At 35.3% G+C, this 18,358-nt stretch overlaps 3 protein-coding genes across 4 annotated transcripts; 2 read left to right on the top strand and 1 right to left on the bottom strand.

Moving 5' to 3' along the window:
- The first annotated feature begins 214 nt into the window (after window positions 1-214).
- LOC144569716 (vacuolar protein sorting-associated protein 32 homolog 1-like) lies at window positions 215-4,350 on the top strand. The gene is made up of 8 exons (XM_078320179.1): window positions 215-394; window positions 1,040-1,150; window positions 1,431-1,530; window positions 1,805-1,890; window positions 2,261-2,352; window positions 2,480-2,594; window positions 3,026-3,267; window positions 4,064-4,350. The coding sequence occupies exons 2-7, from the start codon at window positions 1,079-1,081 to the stop codon at window positions 3,248-3,250; spliced, it is 690 nt and encodes a 229-aa protein (XP_078176305.1). The 5' UTR covers window positions 215-394; window positions 1,040-1,078; the 3' UTR covers window positions 3,251-3,267; window positions 4,064-4,350.
- Window positions 4,351-6,049: 1,699 nt separating this feature from the next.
- Window positions 6,050-9,656, bottom strand: LOC144569733 (regulatory protein RecX family protein). 2 transcript variants are annotated; one of them, XM_078320203.1, is made up of 7 exons: window positions 9,516-9,656; window positions 9,205-9,416; window positions 8,749-8,856; window positions 8,226-8,322; window positions 7,822-7,914; window positions 7,119-7,206; window positions 6,050-6,822 (listed from the first exon to the last, which is right to left on the bottom strand). In XM_078320203.1, the coding sequence occupies exons 1-7, from the start codon at window positions 9,587-9,589 to the stop codon at window positions 6,235-6,237; spliced, it is 1,260 nt and encodes a 419-aa protein (XP_078176329.1). In that variant the 5' UTR covers window positions 9,590-9,656; the 3' UTR covers window positions 6,050-6,234. The 2 variants fall into 2 exon arrangements, with proteins under 2 accessions (XP_078176329.1, XP_078176328.1); XM_078320202.1 differs by having other exon boundaries at window positions 8,226-8,325.
- Window positions 9,657-16,108: 6,452 nt separating this feature from the next.
- On the top strand, window positions 16,109-18,358 carry LOC144569709 (uncharacterized). Its single transcript, XM_078320166.1, has one exon. The coding sequence runs from the start codon at window positions 16,110-16,112 to the stop codon at window positions 18,201-18,203; it is 2,094 nt and encodes a 697-aa protein (XP_078176292.1). The 5' UTR covers window position 16,109; the 3' UTR covers window positions 18,204-18,358.

The following is an 18,358-nucleotide window of genomic DNA, read 5'->3' on the forward strand; positions in this document are numbered from 1 at the left end:
GTCTTATATGCAATAATGCAAAGCAATCTACTTGTTGACTGTTGAGTAACAGAGAGGTTTGCTTGCAACCTGAGATATCGCAAATAAAATCAGAGGTTATACAAGTAATTACTTTTTTTTTGAGGTTGTATGTAAAAAAAAGTAAGCTAGACTTTGTCAGGTGATTAGTTCCAAATCCAATCTTTTGTTTGCATTTTAGTCCTTTCCTTAACGCGGTCTCTTACGAGTGCTCCATCAAACTCGAGAGATCCATCGACGCAATATTTAGCGAAGAATCTCTCTTCGCTAATCTCTCTCTCTCTACAAACCCTAACTTCCCTCTCATATAGATCAAACTATACTCTGTTAACCTGTACACCGATCCATCCGTTGACAAATTTACTGCTACTTCTAGGTTTGATTTCGTCTACTTTCATTTTTAGTTATTTTTTTCTTTTTGTTTTTGTTCTGCGGGGCCAATTCGGTTCTGAATTTGATGAAATCGAATCAAATTTGTCGCATAATTCGGTTTTTATCAGGGAATAATTTAGGTCTTAGATTCATAATCTTCGTTACTAGTCGGAAATGGTGATTGCTATATTGTAGTTTATGTCGATTGAAAGGTACGAGTCCGAGTTTTGTATATTACAAGATGTATCCTCGTCGCTTTATTTGGTGCTTTTATTGAAGAAATCGGGAGAATCAGATATATATTTATTGCGAACTTGTTGACATCCTTTTCTATCTAATTTTTTTTTTCTTCTGGTTCTCTGGTTTTGAAGTAGCGTTTGATTTGAAGCTGATTAGATGTAAAAACTTGTGTACTTAATTTTAACTAGATGGTTTATCTGACCACTATTTTTATAGTCATCATATTATATCATTTGGTGACCATTTTATTTTCCTAAAGTTGAAGTTCATTGCTGGGTCTTAGCTTTAATATATCAATCTTTCTTTCAGGTTTCCTACCAGGTTAGGTGAATCAGTGTTAATGTGTGCATTTCAATGTTTAAATGGAAACATGGATATTTACATTATTTTCTTCTTCTTTCTTTTCAAGGTCTCACTAACAAGTTTCGAGCTTAGAAAATATTGCAAAATGTTTACCAGAATATTTGGAAAGCCGAAGGAACAAGCCAATGCCTTGGCTACTCTCGATAAATTAAATGAGGTAACTTTTATATTTTTATCTTTCATTAATAGCTTTTGGTTTCTTATTCCAGGTACTTGGTATGATCATTTTGTTTGTTATTGACCAATGTAGTGTGGAAGCTGTACAATTATGGGCTTAAATGTTCTAATTGTACCTTCCATTAATTCGTGATTTCCTTGTTGATTCCATTATATATTATACTAGTTAAGTTTTGGGTGAATTTTTGTGCCGGTAAAATTTTAGCCTGGTGCACATGAGTTTTGTTATAGCTTATGGCTTGTTTTATTATGTGCTCTAGACACTAGAGATGTTAGAGAAGAAGGAGAAAGTTCTTTTGAAGAAAGCAGGCCAAGAGGTTGAGAAGGCCAAGGAATTCACCCGTGCCAAAAACAAAAGAGGTACCTTGACTTTATTTTAACTTATCCTCTGAAATGTTTTTCTTTTGTGTGTATGTCCTGTATAAAAAAAAATATCAGAGAAATACAAACTGTTTATCAACAAAAATGCCTTAAATTACACTATACTGTCTATTTGTCTTATTTGTCTGATTTTGGTTGTGTGTCTGATCTGTTCCATATTACATAGGGTAATTGGGCCAGAGACTAGACTTCATTCATTTTAATTTTTGGTTAGACTTTTATCTGATTTCTTCTTTGTTATTTGTACATGTAGCGGCTATACAATGTTTGAAGAGGAAGAGGCTGTATGAACAACAAGTTGAGCAGCTGGGCAACTTCCAACTTCGCATTCATGACCAGGTAAAGATTTATTTATTTATTTTAAAGTTTATTTAATAAATGCTTTATCAGTAATGGCACCTGTTAGGGTTGTTACCACCACTAAACCAGATACTATGACTCGGTGCATGGGCCCTGCGTTCTGAAGTAATTATATTGTGTACTGATAGTGCACAAGTTTTGTAATTTGTTCATTTATTTTTGTTTTCTTGCCTTCTATTTTGCTCATTGAGGTTTGCAGAAATTTGGGATTTTATTGAGTTAACAGCTAATGGGGGAAGCCACAAAAACATATTTCACATATGTGGCCAACTGTGTCTGTGTACAGTTAGCAGTGACTGAACTTCCTCTGTTCCATTAATAACGTGCTATTTTTGTATCGAATAAACAGATGATCATGTTAGAGGGTGCAAAGGCTACAACCGAGACTGTGGATGCATTGCGAACTGGGGCATCTGCTATGAAGGCCATGCAAAAAGCCACGTTAGTATATAATTATTTCATTATGATTGCAATTATTACTTATTTGCCTTGGTAGTTATTCCTGCCATATACACTGCACTTGTTTATTTAATTTAATGCTAGAATTGATAAAATCTCCTGATAACAGAAATATAGATGATGTGGACAAGACGATGGATGAAATAAATGAACAAACAGAGAATATGAAACAGATTCAGGAGGCATTGGCTGCCCCCATCGGTGCAGCTGCTGATTTTGATGAGGTAATCAATAAACCTTTATACCCCTTCCCAACACAGACAACATTCACTCATTGCTTTCAAGTGAAGGAAACAGATTCTGCATTCTCTTGCAATGCTTTTGCCAAAAGGCCTAACCATTGCCCTACTTTTGTTGCAATCCGTAGTTAATGAGTTCATCTGGCACAAAAATTGCATGCATTCTAGAAGGTATATTGAAAAGTTATGATAGAAAGCTCTATTAAAAGGAGTATATTGTATATCAATAGGTTCATGTTTCTGCACAGACTGATCCTTCTGATAAAAAATAGCACTGACAATAACATACTATGTGCAGCCTACAGTTATCTAAGGGAGGTACATTATTAGGTGCACTTGGTGCTAATGAATTCTTATTAGCTTCCCATTGATGACCTTTCTTTATTTCTAATTATGTGAACTTTGATTCAATTAAGGATGAATTGGAGGCGGAGCTGGAAGAGTTGGAAGGAGCAGAGCTAGAGGAGCAGCTGCTAGCACCAGCCACCGCTCCCCCTGTTGCTCCCATCTACACCCCCTCTACGGCTACCGCATCAGCCTCCACTGCCGGGAAGCAGCCGATGCGGCCTACTGCACAGAGAACTCAATCTACCCCCGAGGAGGATGAGCTTGCTGCTCTACAAGCTGAGATGGCCATGTAATGGGCCTACTATTTCGGGTATCTACCTTCTCCACTGTGTCATTTGTTTTTGTTTTTTTTTGGGAACCCCACTGCCCTTTTTTTGGAGTTGTGAGCTGATAGTTTAGCCCCTAATTTTTATATTGCAAATTTTATGACAATTAAGTAAAGCCAAAATTATTGTATGTCAGGTTATGCATTGGTATGAGTTTGTTCCAAGTTTTCGAGTGAGATGGCAGAACAATTTAGGGGCAATATGTTACTGTTGTCTTTTTGTGGTTTGGTCTAAGTAATAAATAATTAAAAGAAGTTGAGCCATATTTGCAAGTATGGAAATGTTGAGTGTTGATTTCAAATATAGTGAGGAATTTCCTGTTTTGAGAAAACAGTGCCCATCTTTTGGAGTTGTGAACTAATAGTTTAGCCATTAATTATTATATTGCAAATTTATGACAATAAGTAAAGCCGAGATTGCATGTCAGGTTTTGCATTGGTATGAAGCTTGTACCAAGTTTTTGAATGAGATGTCAGAACATTTTTGGGGTAATATGTTACTGTTTGTCTTTTTGTGGTTTGGTCCAAGTGATAAATAATTAAAAGAAGTTGGGCCATATTTGCAAGTATGGAAATGTTGAGTATTTATTTCAACCATAGTGAGAACAATGCCCTCGTTGCTCATTGAGGGTTTTTTAGATGGGGGTGGATTTTGTTTGATATGATTTTATTTCATTCATTTATGTGCTCAAATTAAGCTGGTAAACTAAATCACTCTTAATATTACAAATGGATTTTGTTTTCTTCATTGTTCTTAAATTAAATTTCTTTAACTGTGCAGGTTATTGATGCGAAACAAGATGAACAATAATGTAAAGTTGATTGTTGTCTGTATGGTCTTGTTTTAATACCGTGTGTGTTAGATTTTTCATATATTGATGAATAGACATCAGCTTCACTTTTGTAAGAAGATGCCTTTGATATTATTAGGTAGACGTTTCAAAATGGTCGGTACAAAGAGGCCGTCCCCCCTTTTATGTGTGACACTCTCCTCGTGTCCTTGAGTGGTTAACATTTATGGTGTATATCTCTCCATGGTTCATTTCTGTTTAGTGAATTTCTCTTTCATTCATGCTTCTCATGATAACCTATAGCAATGGCTATCTTGCGATGTTTCCAAATAAAAAAAGATGGTTATACATAATGCTAACAGCTATAGTCGGTACTTAAGCGTGGATCATTAGTCGCAGGAGTATTTGTTTGCGTTGCACCTTGTCCTTTTGTGTTATATATAGTTGTTTAGGTTAAAGGCAGTGTCCTAAAAGGCTAGAACGGTCGCCAAGGCTGGTTTGTAGGTTGAGCAAACTTCCACATATATATTATTCAGCCACAAATTTGATTAGTTGTCATCCAAATCGATTAATTGGTCTTCAAATTTAATTATTAGGTATAGTACTTTTTTCAGATTGTGTAATGTTGCTTGTTTGGGTCGTATTTTCTTCACTCAAAGTATAGTTTTCATGATCTCAAGTTCTATAGAAATTACACTTCACGACTTATAATTTTGTATTAGTTTTTACTCAATTGTATATTCATAAACATTTCAATGATTTTCTGAATTTTATTGATTCTTTTGCACTGCTTCGTAAATGCAAGACGTAAAGAGCAAATACTTTATATTTTTTATTCTCTTTTGAAAGTAAAGTTTAAAGTCTATTAATATTTAGACATGATATTTTTTTCATTACAAGTGTAATTTACTTGTGAAACGTAAAATGGTCCATGATTTTTAAAAGTAATTTATTTTTTTATTTATCCTGGTTCGATGATGAATTTTTATAACTCCTATCTAATTAAAAAAAACAAAAATAATAATAAGTAGGTACATATTTTATGTTGTACCTACTTGGATTAACAAAAAAAAAGAGATTCTATACTCTAATTTGTGAATAACTTATTTTTTATTTGTATTGTAAATATTTGCGTATTTTAAATTTTGAACGTTAACATGTCTGTAACTATTCAATTAATCGGTCGCATTACGATCAATTGCTTGACAGGTTCCATTCCGTCCGCCAAACAAATACCGCTTCCGATACAGGTTTGAAGACTAGAGTAATACGTAGAGATTTAACGAGATAATGGTAGAAGTAACTTTGTTAAGCGTGTTACTGAGATTTAACGAGATCTATATACGTTAAATTGTTAACCAAGATCACTGCAAATAGCATGAAGACTTAATGAGTAAATTTAAGGTGTGATGTGCTCCTCAAGTGGAGTTGGTAAGCACAACTCTAAAAGTTTATTGGATTGTCTTCAAATGATGAATTCAAACCGTTGAAATCCGTCTACTTCATGAGTGATGCATGTAGATGAAAAACTTTAAAAATTTCGAATTCATTTAGTACAAGATCAAGCGGTCAAATATGTTGAAAATTGAGTACACTTGTAAAATAACATATAAAAGGTTCATTGTTTTGACCGCTTGACTTTGTATTACATGAATTCAAAACTTTAAAAAAAATTCATGTACATACATCACTCATTAAGTACATGAATTTTAATGGTTTGAATTCGTCATTTAAAGACAATCCGATAGACTTTTTGAGTTATGCTCACCAATCCCTCTTAATAAGCATATCACACCCTAACTTTGCTCAATAAACTTTTTGACTTTTTTAGATCTATGTTAAATTGTTAACCAAGATCACTGCAAATAGCATGAAGGTTAATATGGGGCCCTGTCCCCTTTTCTTTTCTGTGCATTGTCAACAACTTGTATACTGTCTGGAAATTTGGTGTAGTAGTAGATATTACTCACGGGATATCAGTGGAACCAATTTTAAATTCTAGTTGAGGGCATGAAAAAAGTAGCAGCAGGTGATACCGACAAGCTAATTGAAAAAAACATGAAAAAGAAAATAAAAAAGCTGCAACAACAGCTGCTGATGATTCCACAATGCTTGCCATCTAAGCAGGAAAAAGCTACAATTAACAAAAAAGGTGAGGGAATTACTGAGATTGGAGCCTTTTGAGAATAACCCCAATCACCTCCCAATTGTAACCCCTGTAATGGAGCCATCTTGTGATCCGCGCCTTACGATTCTCAATCGATGTATTTTGTCCCTTAATCCACTGCTTTGACACCTGAACAAGAAGTTTATCCATCGATTCTTCTGAAATATCCTCATTTACTTTCTTATTACTGCTGCTACCCCCACCATAACTGTTCCTTTTATTACTTATATTGCTATCATCTTCAGAATTGGTGAACTGGGATTGGAGTCGCTTGACAATAACAGCAACAACCCCCCAAGTGAAGCCCCGGTATTGGAGCCACCTAATAACTCTTGTCTTGCGATTTTCTGTTGACAAATCTTGACCTCTCAGCCACAGTTTGGAGGCTTGGATGAAGAGACGATCCATGCATGATTCTGACATGACCAGCTGTGCATTGCTAGATTCACTCTCATGTAGATCAGCATTCTCTTCATTATGGTTCTGATTAGCAGCATGACTACTATAATCATCATCATGCTCAAAGACCTTTCTCGTGGCTTTGTTTACCTCTGCTTCAGGCACCCCCTTTTGAAGCAGGGCCTAATAAAAAACAAATGAAATCAACAAAGAAAATGCATTAATTTTGCTGTATGATTATATTATCATTATTATTAATTTATGTGGAAATAAGATTTTACCAACTTTTAGCAGATGCCGCTATTTTTCTGGTATATTCAATTATTTTGGAGTTTTGAGCTAGCATTGTGCTATGCTAACACTGAGTAGGGATGGGGAATGTACTATATTTAATTATTTATGCTTTAAAATTATAATTAAGTGGTTTAGATAAACAGAAAAGAAGCCCAAAAGACAGAAAGAAGAATTAGCAAATTAACTTGTTTGATACGTCGGGGACCCCAGTTAGCAGAGAGCCATTTTGATTGTGAAAATGATTCAGCATACAAGCCATCATTCACTAAACCCCTGTTAGTTTAAACAGGAAAAAAAAATGGACAATCAAACTAAGACAGGAGGAATGGCAAATACCAAAACATAGTCATTGACATTGGTACCAGTAGACATGTTCAGAACTTCAGATGCTTGATGGTGATGTCAATATAGTAATGGTTGTTATTTTAACAATATTGGCTCTAAGACCCAGAACTATGTTCAAATAATAATAATAAAAAAAATACTTTTCTCTCCAGTTAGGTATGTAATAATATAATATGGGAAGGGATTGACAACCCGACTTAATCGGCCACCGTTATAACCAACATCAAAATTCATTGAAATGGAAACAAAAATTGTAGTTGTGTTCTTTATAATTTAGGTAGATTATGCATAAAGTTTGGTGCAATTTGAGAATCATTTGGTCAATTGATCAAATGCCCGTGAAGTGAGCTGCTATATATCAAATCGCTCAATGGTCAATTGGTTTCAAACTTGCAGAAAATTTGATACATGGCCTATCAAAATAGCAAACATATCTACAATTTTGATCAAAGTGTTGTGTCGGTTTTTACTATTGCAAATAAGTTTCTTGTTAATATAACCTATCCCAGAACTAATTATGAATAATACAATAAAAATCAAAACCTGTCCTTAATGTCAGCAATGACTTTGTCTACCACTTGAACTGGGAATTTCTTGCCACTTAGCTTCTTTCTTAGTTCAGCCACTGAGAAAGCCCTGTTTCAAATAATCAATACAAGTAATTAATTTGAAATAATAATTAGAGAAAAGAATTTATCAGAACAGGAAACCCAGAATAACATATTAGCAAAATTTTGATAAAGCTAATGGATCAGATCCAGTTAAATAAAGAATAAGATATTATGCTGTATGAATATAAGGCTTTGATTCTTCTTGAAATCAATTCAAGGGGTAATTAAGTCATCCTAACTTTTCATGCTAATTATTTTCTGAGCCTTTGCACGAAGTATATTGTTTAAGGATGTAATCATACTTTAAGAACCAAATAAATTTAAGAAACATCAAACCTCCCTGCAAGTAACTGAATAGCAACGTTTTCAGCATCTTCTAATGTTCTTTTGCTGATCTCTTCCTCTTGACAGCTACTGCTATCATCTAAATTAACTACTCGAAAAAAAAATTATTGTAAAACAAAAATGTTTTTGAAAAATTGGAATTGAAAATGAAAAGACAAAGGTCCTTGATTACATAGATATTCGTCAGTACGAATGATTTGTTAATCAGAACACAACCATTTTGGTCTAAACCTGGTCGACGTTTCACTTTTCATTTTTAACACTTCTTATCATTTGAGATAAATTTATGTTTAGCAAGCACCACACGAAGATCTGCAACGAAGTATAAAAGCTCCTAATATCCCATACCAGGAGGGCTACAAGGATATATTAAATCAAAGACAACATATTTGAGATAAATTCTTCCTCTATATTTTGTGTATCTCCTGCTTTCTGAAAATTATCTCAGTAGACTAGTAGAATACCATATAGAAGACTATCATGCATACCGACACAGGCATAAAAGTTTACTCACCATCTTTTAGAAGTCTGTTCTCAGAGGCATTTCGACAAACACTTATGGAGCACTCAACATCACTCTCTTCATGCACCTGCTTCTTGGTCCTCTTCTTTGGCAAACTTGCTAAAGGGAAAAGTTGAAACGTCTTAATATGACATACAATTGAAGTAATATACAAGCGTCACCATGGCCAATTCACCAACCCAAGAATTCAGATCCTCCCCGGTACCACAAAAAGGAATCTTTTACAATTAGTTAATCCAGACCGTTCTTTTAACTTCGCACGAATCACAAAGAACAAATAATGCTGTCCCTCTGCGCCATCCCGAATAGGCGCCAGCTGAGGAGTAATCCGGACCATTATTATGGTAATTGTAAAAGATTCCATTTTATGGTACCGGGGAGGATATGGATTCCCAACCCAATAGGTCATTTTATCTTCTTTATTTATTTATTTTTTTTTCTCTTCACCTGTTTTGTTCAGTCTTGTCTCTGAGGCATTATTACAAACAGTTTCCAGCTTCTCTAGAACAGTGTCATCACATGACTCCTCTGATTTCTGCTTTCGAAAACTAGCCAGAGACACTGGATTTTGAGTTTGAGAGGTCTTGATTTGGGGAATGGAATAATCACTCTGAGTGCACCTAACAGTACTAATTGAACAGCGACAACCTCTTCGCAACCTATGGGAAAAAAAAAAAAAAAAACAAACAAAAAAAACGAGTTAAAAAAGGTAGCAGGGTTTAGAAAGAATGAATGTCTACTACACGTCTACACATTACCAAGGAACTGTCAGATCGCGAGATTGGAGTTGGAGGTAGATTTGAAGGCTTCGATTTAAAGAAACACTCCTCATTTTTCTTTCCTTTTTTCTGGCGGAATTCTAATACTAAAACCTGTAAAAAAAATTGCTGGTTGCTGGAGGTTTGTTATTGCTCGACTACAGCACGGGGGTCGTATTCGAGTGCGTATCCCAGTGTTATCAGAACCGGACCGGACCGGCGGTTTAACCGAAAAAAACCGGACCCGGTTACCTCTCCAGTCTGGTTCAGTTGATAGATCGTTAATGCTATTGAACCGGCCAAAACCGATTTAACCAATCGAGTTTTATTAAGAACCGCTGAACCATTTCAACAAAAAACCCGGTTTAAAGCAGATTTTTTTTAAGCTTCAGATTTTCGTTCATTTCAAGACTGGTGTCGCAAGTGAGGAGATGTTCGTAGAGATCGGCCATGGCGAGAGACGGCACTTGAGAGGTGATGACCATGACGAGGGGTTTTAGTCAGCGCCGAGGCCAGCAAAGGCGCATAAGACAAGATCCTCCTTCAGAACCTCCCAGCATATTGATCGAAGTTCATCGGCGATCGTCTTGATCCGAGACTGTTAGGTTGCGCTACTTAGCGATCCTTCCTTCACAATTTGAAGTTGCAACTTGAGTTCAAGAACCCTCACTAGAGATTGTTCAGTCGTGCGAGAAGTGTTTCTCATAAGGCGGCTGATGTAGACTGGGAGGAAGAACCATGGAGAAAGTAAAAAAGACGATCACCTCGTTAACAGGGACTTCAAGGGATTTCACAGTAAAATGTTATCTAACTTTGTGGTGATTTTGATAAGAATTGAGTGGAATTGATTATTTGAGAGGGAATTGGTTTCAATCGGGTTAGGAATAATATCATATTAATACAATTTGAATGTTTGAATCAAAGTTCGATCGAAGAATCTGAATTGTTGATTTGGATTTGGAGAACTTTTTGAGCTGAATTCGAGGATGCCTCGATTGACTTTTCGTTACTGATAAAGAATTTGATTCAAAATCAGATTAATTTGTTGATTCTTCTAGGCACGAATGCCTAATCTCTTAGATTTAAGCAAAGATTTTGAATTCTGCTAGATTTTTCTAATTTTTAATTTTATTTTCCGTGGTGATTTTATCAGATAATTTTTTTTTATTGAATATGAGATGAAAAATTGAATCAGGGATGATACTTTTCTTATGGCTATGGTATCATATAAATTTGAAACAAACAGTAACAAACATGATCAGCAATATTTATCGTAATCATATAGGTTTATATCTAAACAACCCAGTAACTACCTTGGCTATGTTAAAGAATATCAAACACATAACTATTTATCTTCAAAACTGTACACCAAACGATACAATCTTATATATCTCAAAAAAAAATTGGAGTTGTCAAGTTTAGGCTACTGAACCACTGTTATCAAAACCGGATCGGACTGGCCGGTTCGATCGGAATAAACCGGAATCGGACAGGTTTACGGTTTGGTTCGCTATTTGGACCAGATATGCAATAGAACCGTATATATTTAATTAAACCGACCGGTTTTATATAAAAAATCGGATTAAAAGAAAAAAACTGGTTTTATATTGGTTTTTTGTCCATTGTTTGTCATGTGACTATTTTTAATTTTGAATGAAAAAGAACAACTTTTGAGGAGAAAAGTGAACAACTTTTTAGAAGAAAAAGTAGAATCTAATGTATATTATTTTGTGGCTAACTTTTTGTAGTCATTTATATTTTGTAACATACTTTTGTAAACAATTATGTGTTTAAGAATAATCCAACATTTGTTACAATATTATTTTTTTATAAACTAAATATTAATTCTAATATGGATCATTAGGGGTTCACTTGATCACAAAAACTAAATAATTTCTATGTAGTTATTCAATTTATTTATGAAGTATAAAATATAAAATTTCTTTGATGAAAAAAATATTTCATAATATTTTATTTAATTATTTTACTAATTCTAACAATAAGTTCTACATTTGAGCTACAATAGATATATTATTTTCTAATAAAAAATAATTATTTCTAATATATAAATTTACTTTTATAGTACATTGTTAATATGTATATTGGAAATTTTATTACATAAAACATAATTATTTATAATAATAATTATATCTTATAAATAAATATGTAAGTATTTAAAAAATAAGCAGTCAAACCGGTTGAACCATCGGTCTAACCAGTGAACCGTTAAACCGGAGCTTTACCGGGTCGACGTCCGGTCCGGTTCTGATAACATTGGTGAATACGGATTCCTCAAGCCGAGAAAACTTTTCAAATCAGATCTATTTGGAATACACTGGATGCTTTAATTGTCGTGTGAATTCTGATTTGACGGTCCAGATCTAAAACAACATATTTTTGTTAACTTTAGCTTTAGGTGATACAAATTCCGGGTTGAGTGCGTATACTGTGAGATATCTCAATTTTTGCATGACCGATGTGTACAGTGCCTATTCAGGGATTAGCGCAGGTGACCATTATTATTTGTGGTTTGAGATTCGTGCAAAACTATTCCAACAGTAGAGAGATTTCAGAAAGTCACGCTAAGTTTGAGATATCTCAGTGATAAGCCGAAATTGTATCTATTGAAACCTAGGGTTTGTTATGTAAATTAAGCCAAGTTTTGTTGAAATTATGTTTGATTAGGTTAGAAATGTCCAAAAGTTCAAGTTACTGCCCTAGTTATATTTATTTTGCAGGTAATCAAGTGTTTGGAACTTAAAGGAGCAAAACGGGTGATTTGTAGCAAGCTAGCACAAAGTTTGGAGCAGCTTTCACTTTCATTGCGGCCCGCAACCAAATCCATTGCGGCCCGAAATGAGTTTACAGTTTTCTGCGCGACAAATTCTTAACTGCCTCCACTCATTGCGGCCCGTAATAGATGTTATTGCGGCCCGCAATAAGGCGGTTCAGAGCCCGAATTTGCTATTTTTAGGGATTTATTTATAGGTTTCGCTAGGGGATATAAAAGGGGACCTGTAGAATAGATAAGGGACGTTTTTTAGAGAGAGAATTTCTGGTTTTGAACAAGGAAAAGCAAGGAAGAGAGAAGAAGGGAGGAGAGAACACCATTGATCAACCGGTTTTATTATTTTCTTTCCTTTGGAACTCTTTTACTCTTTTGATTTCATTTGTGTTTTAGCCATGACTGGCTAAAGACTTTTCTAGGGTTGATTAGGGTTGTACTTGAAACTTTTGTTATGATTTAGTTGGTTTTATTCTATATGTTCTTGTTCTTTGTTATGATCTATTATTTATTTTAATTGATTGTGAAGACTTAATCGAAATCGCATGAAATCTTAGGATTTGGTATTTGCAATTGAGAAATTGAATATTAGGTCCAGACCATAAGGAATAGGGTATTTGATAGGCTAAGTACCAAGAGGTGATGTTTGTCTTATACGGGCTTTACCTAATAGTTTAGACAAATTGTGCCAAGTACCGAGAGGTGAAAGACGGTTTTCTAGATTTATTGGGACAGTAAGAACTTAATGAATTTAGATTAGCGTAGTCAAGTACCGAGAGGTGACGTTTATTCTAATTTAAAGATGGTATTAATATAGAGATATCACTTTGTACCTACAACATCCAACTGTGCCTTCATAAATATAAGAACAAAATTTACAAACCAATTAGTCGTAACACTAGTGGAGAGGAACCCTAAGAAACCATAATTTCTCATACTTGTTAAAAATCAGATTTCGCTTTAAGAATTTAGTTTAATTCAGTTTAATCGCAATCAAACCAACCTTTTGAACAAACAAAAACCTTTTTATTTTATTTTACTAAATTAAATTGTTAGGTTAGATTTGATATTCCAACTTGTCCCTGTGGAGACGATCCCTAAGTACTACTCGACAAGGTTGTACACTTGCAACCGAATTGAGCGTAAATAAGGATTTATTGCTTGTATTGCAAACACAACATTTTAATCGCAATCAAACCAACCTTTTGAACAAACAAAAACTTTTTTATTTTATTTTACTAAATTAAATTGTTAGGTTAGATTTGATATTCCAACTTGTCCCTGTGGAGACGATCCCTAAGTACTACTCGACAAGGTTGTACACTTGCAACCGAATTGAGCGTAAATTAGAATTTATTGCTTGTATTGCAAACACAACATCACTCAGTCTCAGAGGATGTGAATTCCGCTTGGGTTAGGCGCCAATTGGGGATGGAAGAGAGAAGTGATGAGATATTTAATAAATAATTTGTTTAATTTTTTTATTGACAAAATCGGGTAATTGAGAATTGAATAATGACTTCTTCTTTTTTAAAGTAACAGTCTGAGGTCAAGTTATCAGAATATTAATATTTACGATAATTTTTTTTTTTTTGTAGATTTCCAATGTGCAATCTTATAAAAGAATATTATTATTTTGTTGAGTAAGGCTTAAATGTTATGGATAGTATAAGACTTTTTGTGCTACGGTCTCAAGATCTATTGTATAAATTTCAAATTTCAATCTTAGTAGCTCATAAAATTAGTTCTATAATAAATTTGTAGAACAATTGTTATTATTTTTAATTTTTTTACTATTTTTATTATTTATAAAATATGATAGAAAAATAGCTTAAAAAAAGAAAAATGTTAATATTTTAGATCAATTTTTGTCATTTTTATAACTCATAAATAATGAAAAGTATAAATGCATTAATGCAAACACGGAACAAATAAAAGGTTTGATCATATTCTTCTTTTTAAAATTCCAATGGAGTTTGAAAATGATAGGCTATATGTTTGATTTTTATAGAAGCTTTTGTTTGGGTACAATAAATTTATTCAAGTTTGGAATTTTTAAATTAAAGTTGGCGATTAATGGAAGTCCAGATTGTTGATTTACATAATTGTATAGTTACCGTATCAATGAGGTGAAGCTTGAATTTTACTTTGCAATTTATTTGAAAATGCTTGCTCAATACATTATTTTATTAGTTTGAGAAAAGATAACGTCTCCCGGGCTACAGTCCTCCGAAAATCTCCGCGTATAAAAATCTTTCCTTTTTAGCTTAGTTCTGACGCACTTTTAACGGCTATAACCGGCAACGACGCGGTCCCCACTATTACAGCTGCCATTTTTCCTATTTAAGCCCTTTCTTTTTTTACCGCTTTCCTTTTTTTTTTTTGAAAATTGAATCGTTTTTTTAACTTTCTTTCCTTTTCTGATCTGATTTTTTTCGGCCACGCACTTTCAACTGCCATAATCGGCAACGACGCGCTTTCAACTGCCATAATTTCAAGTACAATATGTATGTTTACATTATAATATTTGTATGTTCACAGGATAATATGTGTAAGTTCACAGAAGGTGGTCCTCAGTTTAACTGCTGATTGTACTTCAATTGTACTTTGTTCGTTGACCACGCGTTTTCAACAGCTTTCACACGTTTTCATCTGGGATCACGCGGTTTCATCTGCAGAACATCCATTGAACTTGTTTATATGATTGTTTTCATAGTATTACCGGATCTAATGAACTTGTTTATAGGATTAGTGTAAAAAGTCCGAGAATTTTTGAAAGACTGAGGGCCGGAGACTATTAACTGCTTCCTATTAGTTAATGTAGATTGCAGAGTCGGCTAGATTTCAAATTAAGTTATTTTTTAATTTCAAAATTCAAATAATCAGTTTGAAACGCTTAGCATGTTCTCTAATATAAAATTTTGTTTTCAAGTACGAGCTAAGTTTGATTTGGACGAGTGTTATCAGAATTAGATCAAACTGATAGGTTGGATCGGAAAAAAAGCTAGAAAAAACCGATTACTTGTCCGATTTAGTTCATTCGAAGAATTGTTTATAGAGTGGGAAAAATGGCACGACAGAATTAGCTTTATTATAGAATGGCACGGAACGACATGACATGTGTGTCAGATACGTGTCGTGCTGTGATCATCTTTTAAAACTTTGACATGGCACGGCACGGTATGTAATCACGCGAGTCACGTATAATTAGAATCATTAGATATTGATTAAATGATAAATCTTGAATAAACTAACTTAAATTATGATTAAATTGTCACATGAGACACGTTTGGTCACATCACGTTTAGACACGGTGTGACTCACATGGCATGATTATTTGCGTACCGTGATTACCCCTTAATATTTTAATAACGGCATAGCACGACACGTGAAAAATTAACTTGATCACGGTACGGCACAACATGATATTTTTTTTCCACTCTAATTGAACTGGCCAAAACTGGATTAATTGGTCAGGTTTTGTTAAAAACCGTTAAACCATTTCTCGAAAAAGAGAGAGAAGGATTTAGAACAAATTCATTTAACTTTTAGATTGCAAATGAAATACATGAGCGTTTTTGGATTATTAACACGTTAATGTATCCGACAAGTATCCTCTCCAATATTGTAAAAGATTATCTTAATTTTACGCTTTGAGATGCGGACAGTATTATTGGGCTTTGAGATTCGTGTCAATTTAAAAAAGAACGGTCGAGATCCAATAATTCTAAAAGATTCCCTATTACGGTATCGTGCGAAGTCTGAGGCGGCCGCTTCTCTCTTCTCCTTCTTCGCTTGTGCTCTAACCGATGTCGAGTCCCTCCCCCTCTCTCTTCCCGTCTCCACCTCCACCTCCCAATACCAAGTTAATCGCCACAATCTCCTCCCTCCTTCAATCCCCCGCCTCCCCTTCCTTCCCCAAATCCATCTCCCCTCATCTCCGCCACCTAACCCCCTCTGACATCCCTTCTCTCCTCCCTTCACTCCTCTCCGCCCTCTCGTCCCTCATCCGTACAGCCAGATACCCCAATGCTCGTTCTCTCCTCATCTCCTTCATCCCTCTTGACCGCCACCGTCTCCTTCACCGCCACCTCCTCAACCTCTCGGTCCTTTCCTCCCGAAGCCTCCTTAACACCGCTGTTTGCTCTTATGCCATCGCCAAATTCCCCCACCTTGCCTCCCAGTTATACCTCCACATGAGTAGCTGCCGCCTCCGCCCCTCTCTTATTGCCTCCAACGCTGTCCTTACTTCCCTCTCCACCTCCCGCTCTCCATTCTCTCTTGATCTCCCCAGCTCCATTTTCCAAGCCATGGTCTCTCTCGGTGTACGACCCAATGTAATTACGTTTACCATTCTGATCAAGATTCATTGTTCTCATGGCAATTTCAAAGCAGCTTTAGAGCTGCTTTCTACCATGACACGGTTTGGCTGTTCGCCAAATACGACCTCTTATAATACCATTCTACATGGGTACTGTACAAGAGGTATGCTCACAGAAGCAAGGGCTATATTGTCTGAAATGAATGCACAGGGTATTTTACCGGATGAGATCACCTATAATACTCTTGTATCGGCCTATTTTAGGCTCGGTTGGTTGAAAGAGGCAACTCAGGTGATGGAGGTCATGACTGCATCGGGTTTTTCACCTGGTATTAGGACCTATAATGTGCTTGTATCGGGACTTTGTAGAGAAGGTAAGATTGATGAGGGGCTTAAGCTTAAGGAGGAGATGGAACAAGTTGCTTGCACTGGACCTGATGTGGTTACTTTCAGCGTGCTTATTGATGCGTGCTTTAAGTGGCGAAATGGGTTGGGTGCACAGAAACTGCTCGATGAAATGTGTGAGAGAGGCATCGAGCCAAATTTAGTTATACATAACATAATGGTTAAAGGTAGGTGCAAGGTAGGAAATTTAGAAGATGCACTTAATTACTTACAAAAGATGGAAGAAGAGGGGTTTAATGCTGACTGCATTACCTATAACACGTTAATTAAAGCTTATGCTGAGGCTGGAAATTCCAGTAAAGCTTTTTCTTTGGTGGATGAGATGGTAGGCAAGGGTATCAAAATGGACACTTTCACCCTTAATACCGTTGTTAAGAGTCTATGTAAGGAGAAGAGATTTCACGAGGCTTGTGGGTTGCTTAGGAGCCCTCCTAAATGGGGTTTTGTACCAGACGAAGTTAGTTTTGGTACAGTAATTGCGGCATACTTCAGGGATGAAAATTCAACAGAGGCTGAAAAACTATGGGAGGAGATGAAGGAGAAAAATATCAAACTGAATACAGGCGCTTATAACACCATGATTGAGGGATTGTGTAGGTTGAAGAAGTTAGATGAGGCAATTGGCATGCTAAATGAAATGCTAGAAAAGGATTTGATACCAAATGAAACTACTTATAACACCATAATTCATGGATATTGTAGGAAGGGTGATTTGGGAAGTGCTTTTAAATTTCATAACAAAATGGTTGCTAATTCTTTCAGACCTAATGTCATAACATGTAATATTTTATTAGATGGTTGGTGTAGATATGGGGATGTTGATAAGGCCATGAAATTTTTTGAATCGTGGGTTTCTAAAGGGAAGCAAGTAGATGTTATATCATATAATACATTAATTAATGCGTTGTGCAAACGAGGAGAGTTCGATGAAGCATTGTATTTGTTTCAAGATATGAAGGCAAAGGGCATCAATCCTGATGCATACACATATAATGCAATCGTTTATTCTCTTAAAGAAGCAGGTCGGCCAGAGGAGGCAAATGATTTGCTCAAGGATTTTTCTGAAAGAGGAGAATCGAAGGGATACTTGAGCTCTTATCCCTTGTTCAAAGAGCAGCCGGTACATGTGAAAGAGGAGAGTGATACCATAAAAACAGATTCGTTGCCATACTCTTGAGCAAAAATGTGTAAAATGGGTTGGTTTAAGGAGGCAAAAGCAGTTTTGGATAGAGTGGTACAAAAGGGTATGGTCTTGGACAGCTTGATTTATGTTACCTTGATGGATGGTGTCATCAAGAGACAGCAAAGGCTGACAAAAACACCTGAATAAAA

Source organism: Carex rostrata, chromosome 18 (genome assembly GCF_964058835.1).
Source record: "Carex rostrata chromosome 18, lpCarRost1.2, whole genome shotgun sequence".
Classification (NCBI taxonomy): Eukaryota; Viridiplantae; Streptophyta; class Magnoliopsida; order Poales; family Cyperaceae; genus Carex; species Carex rostrata.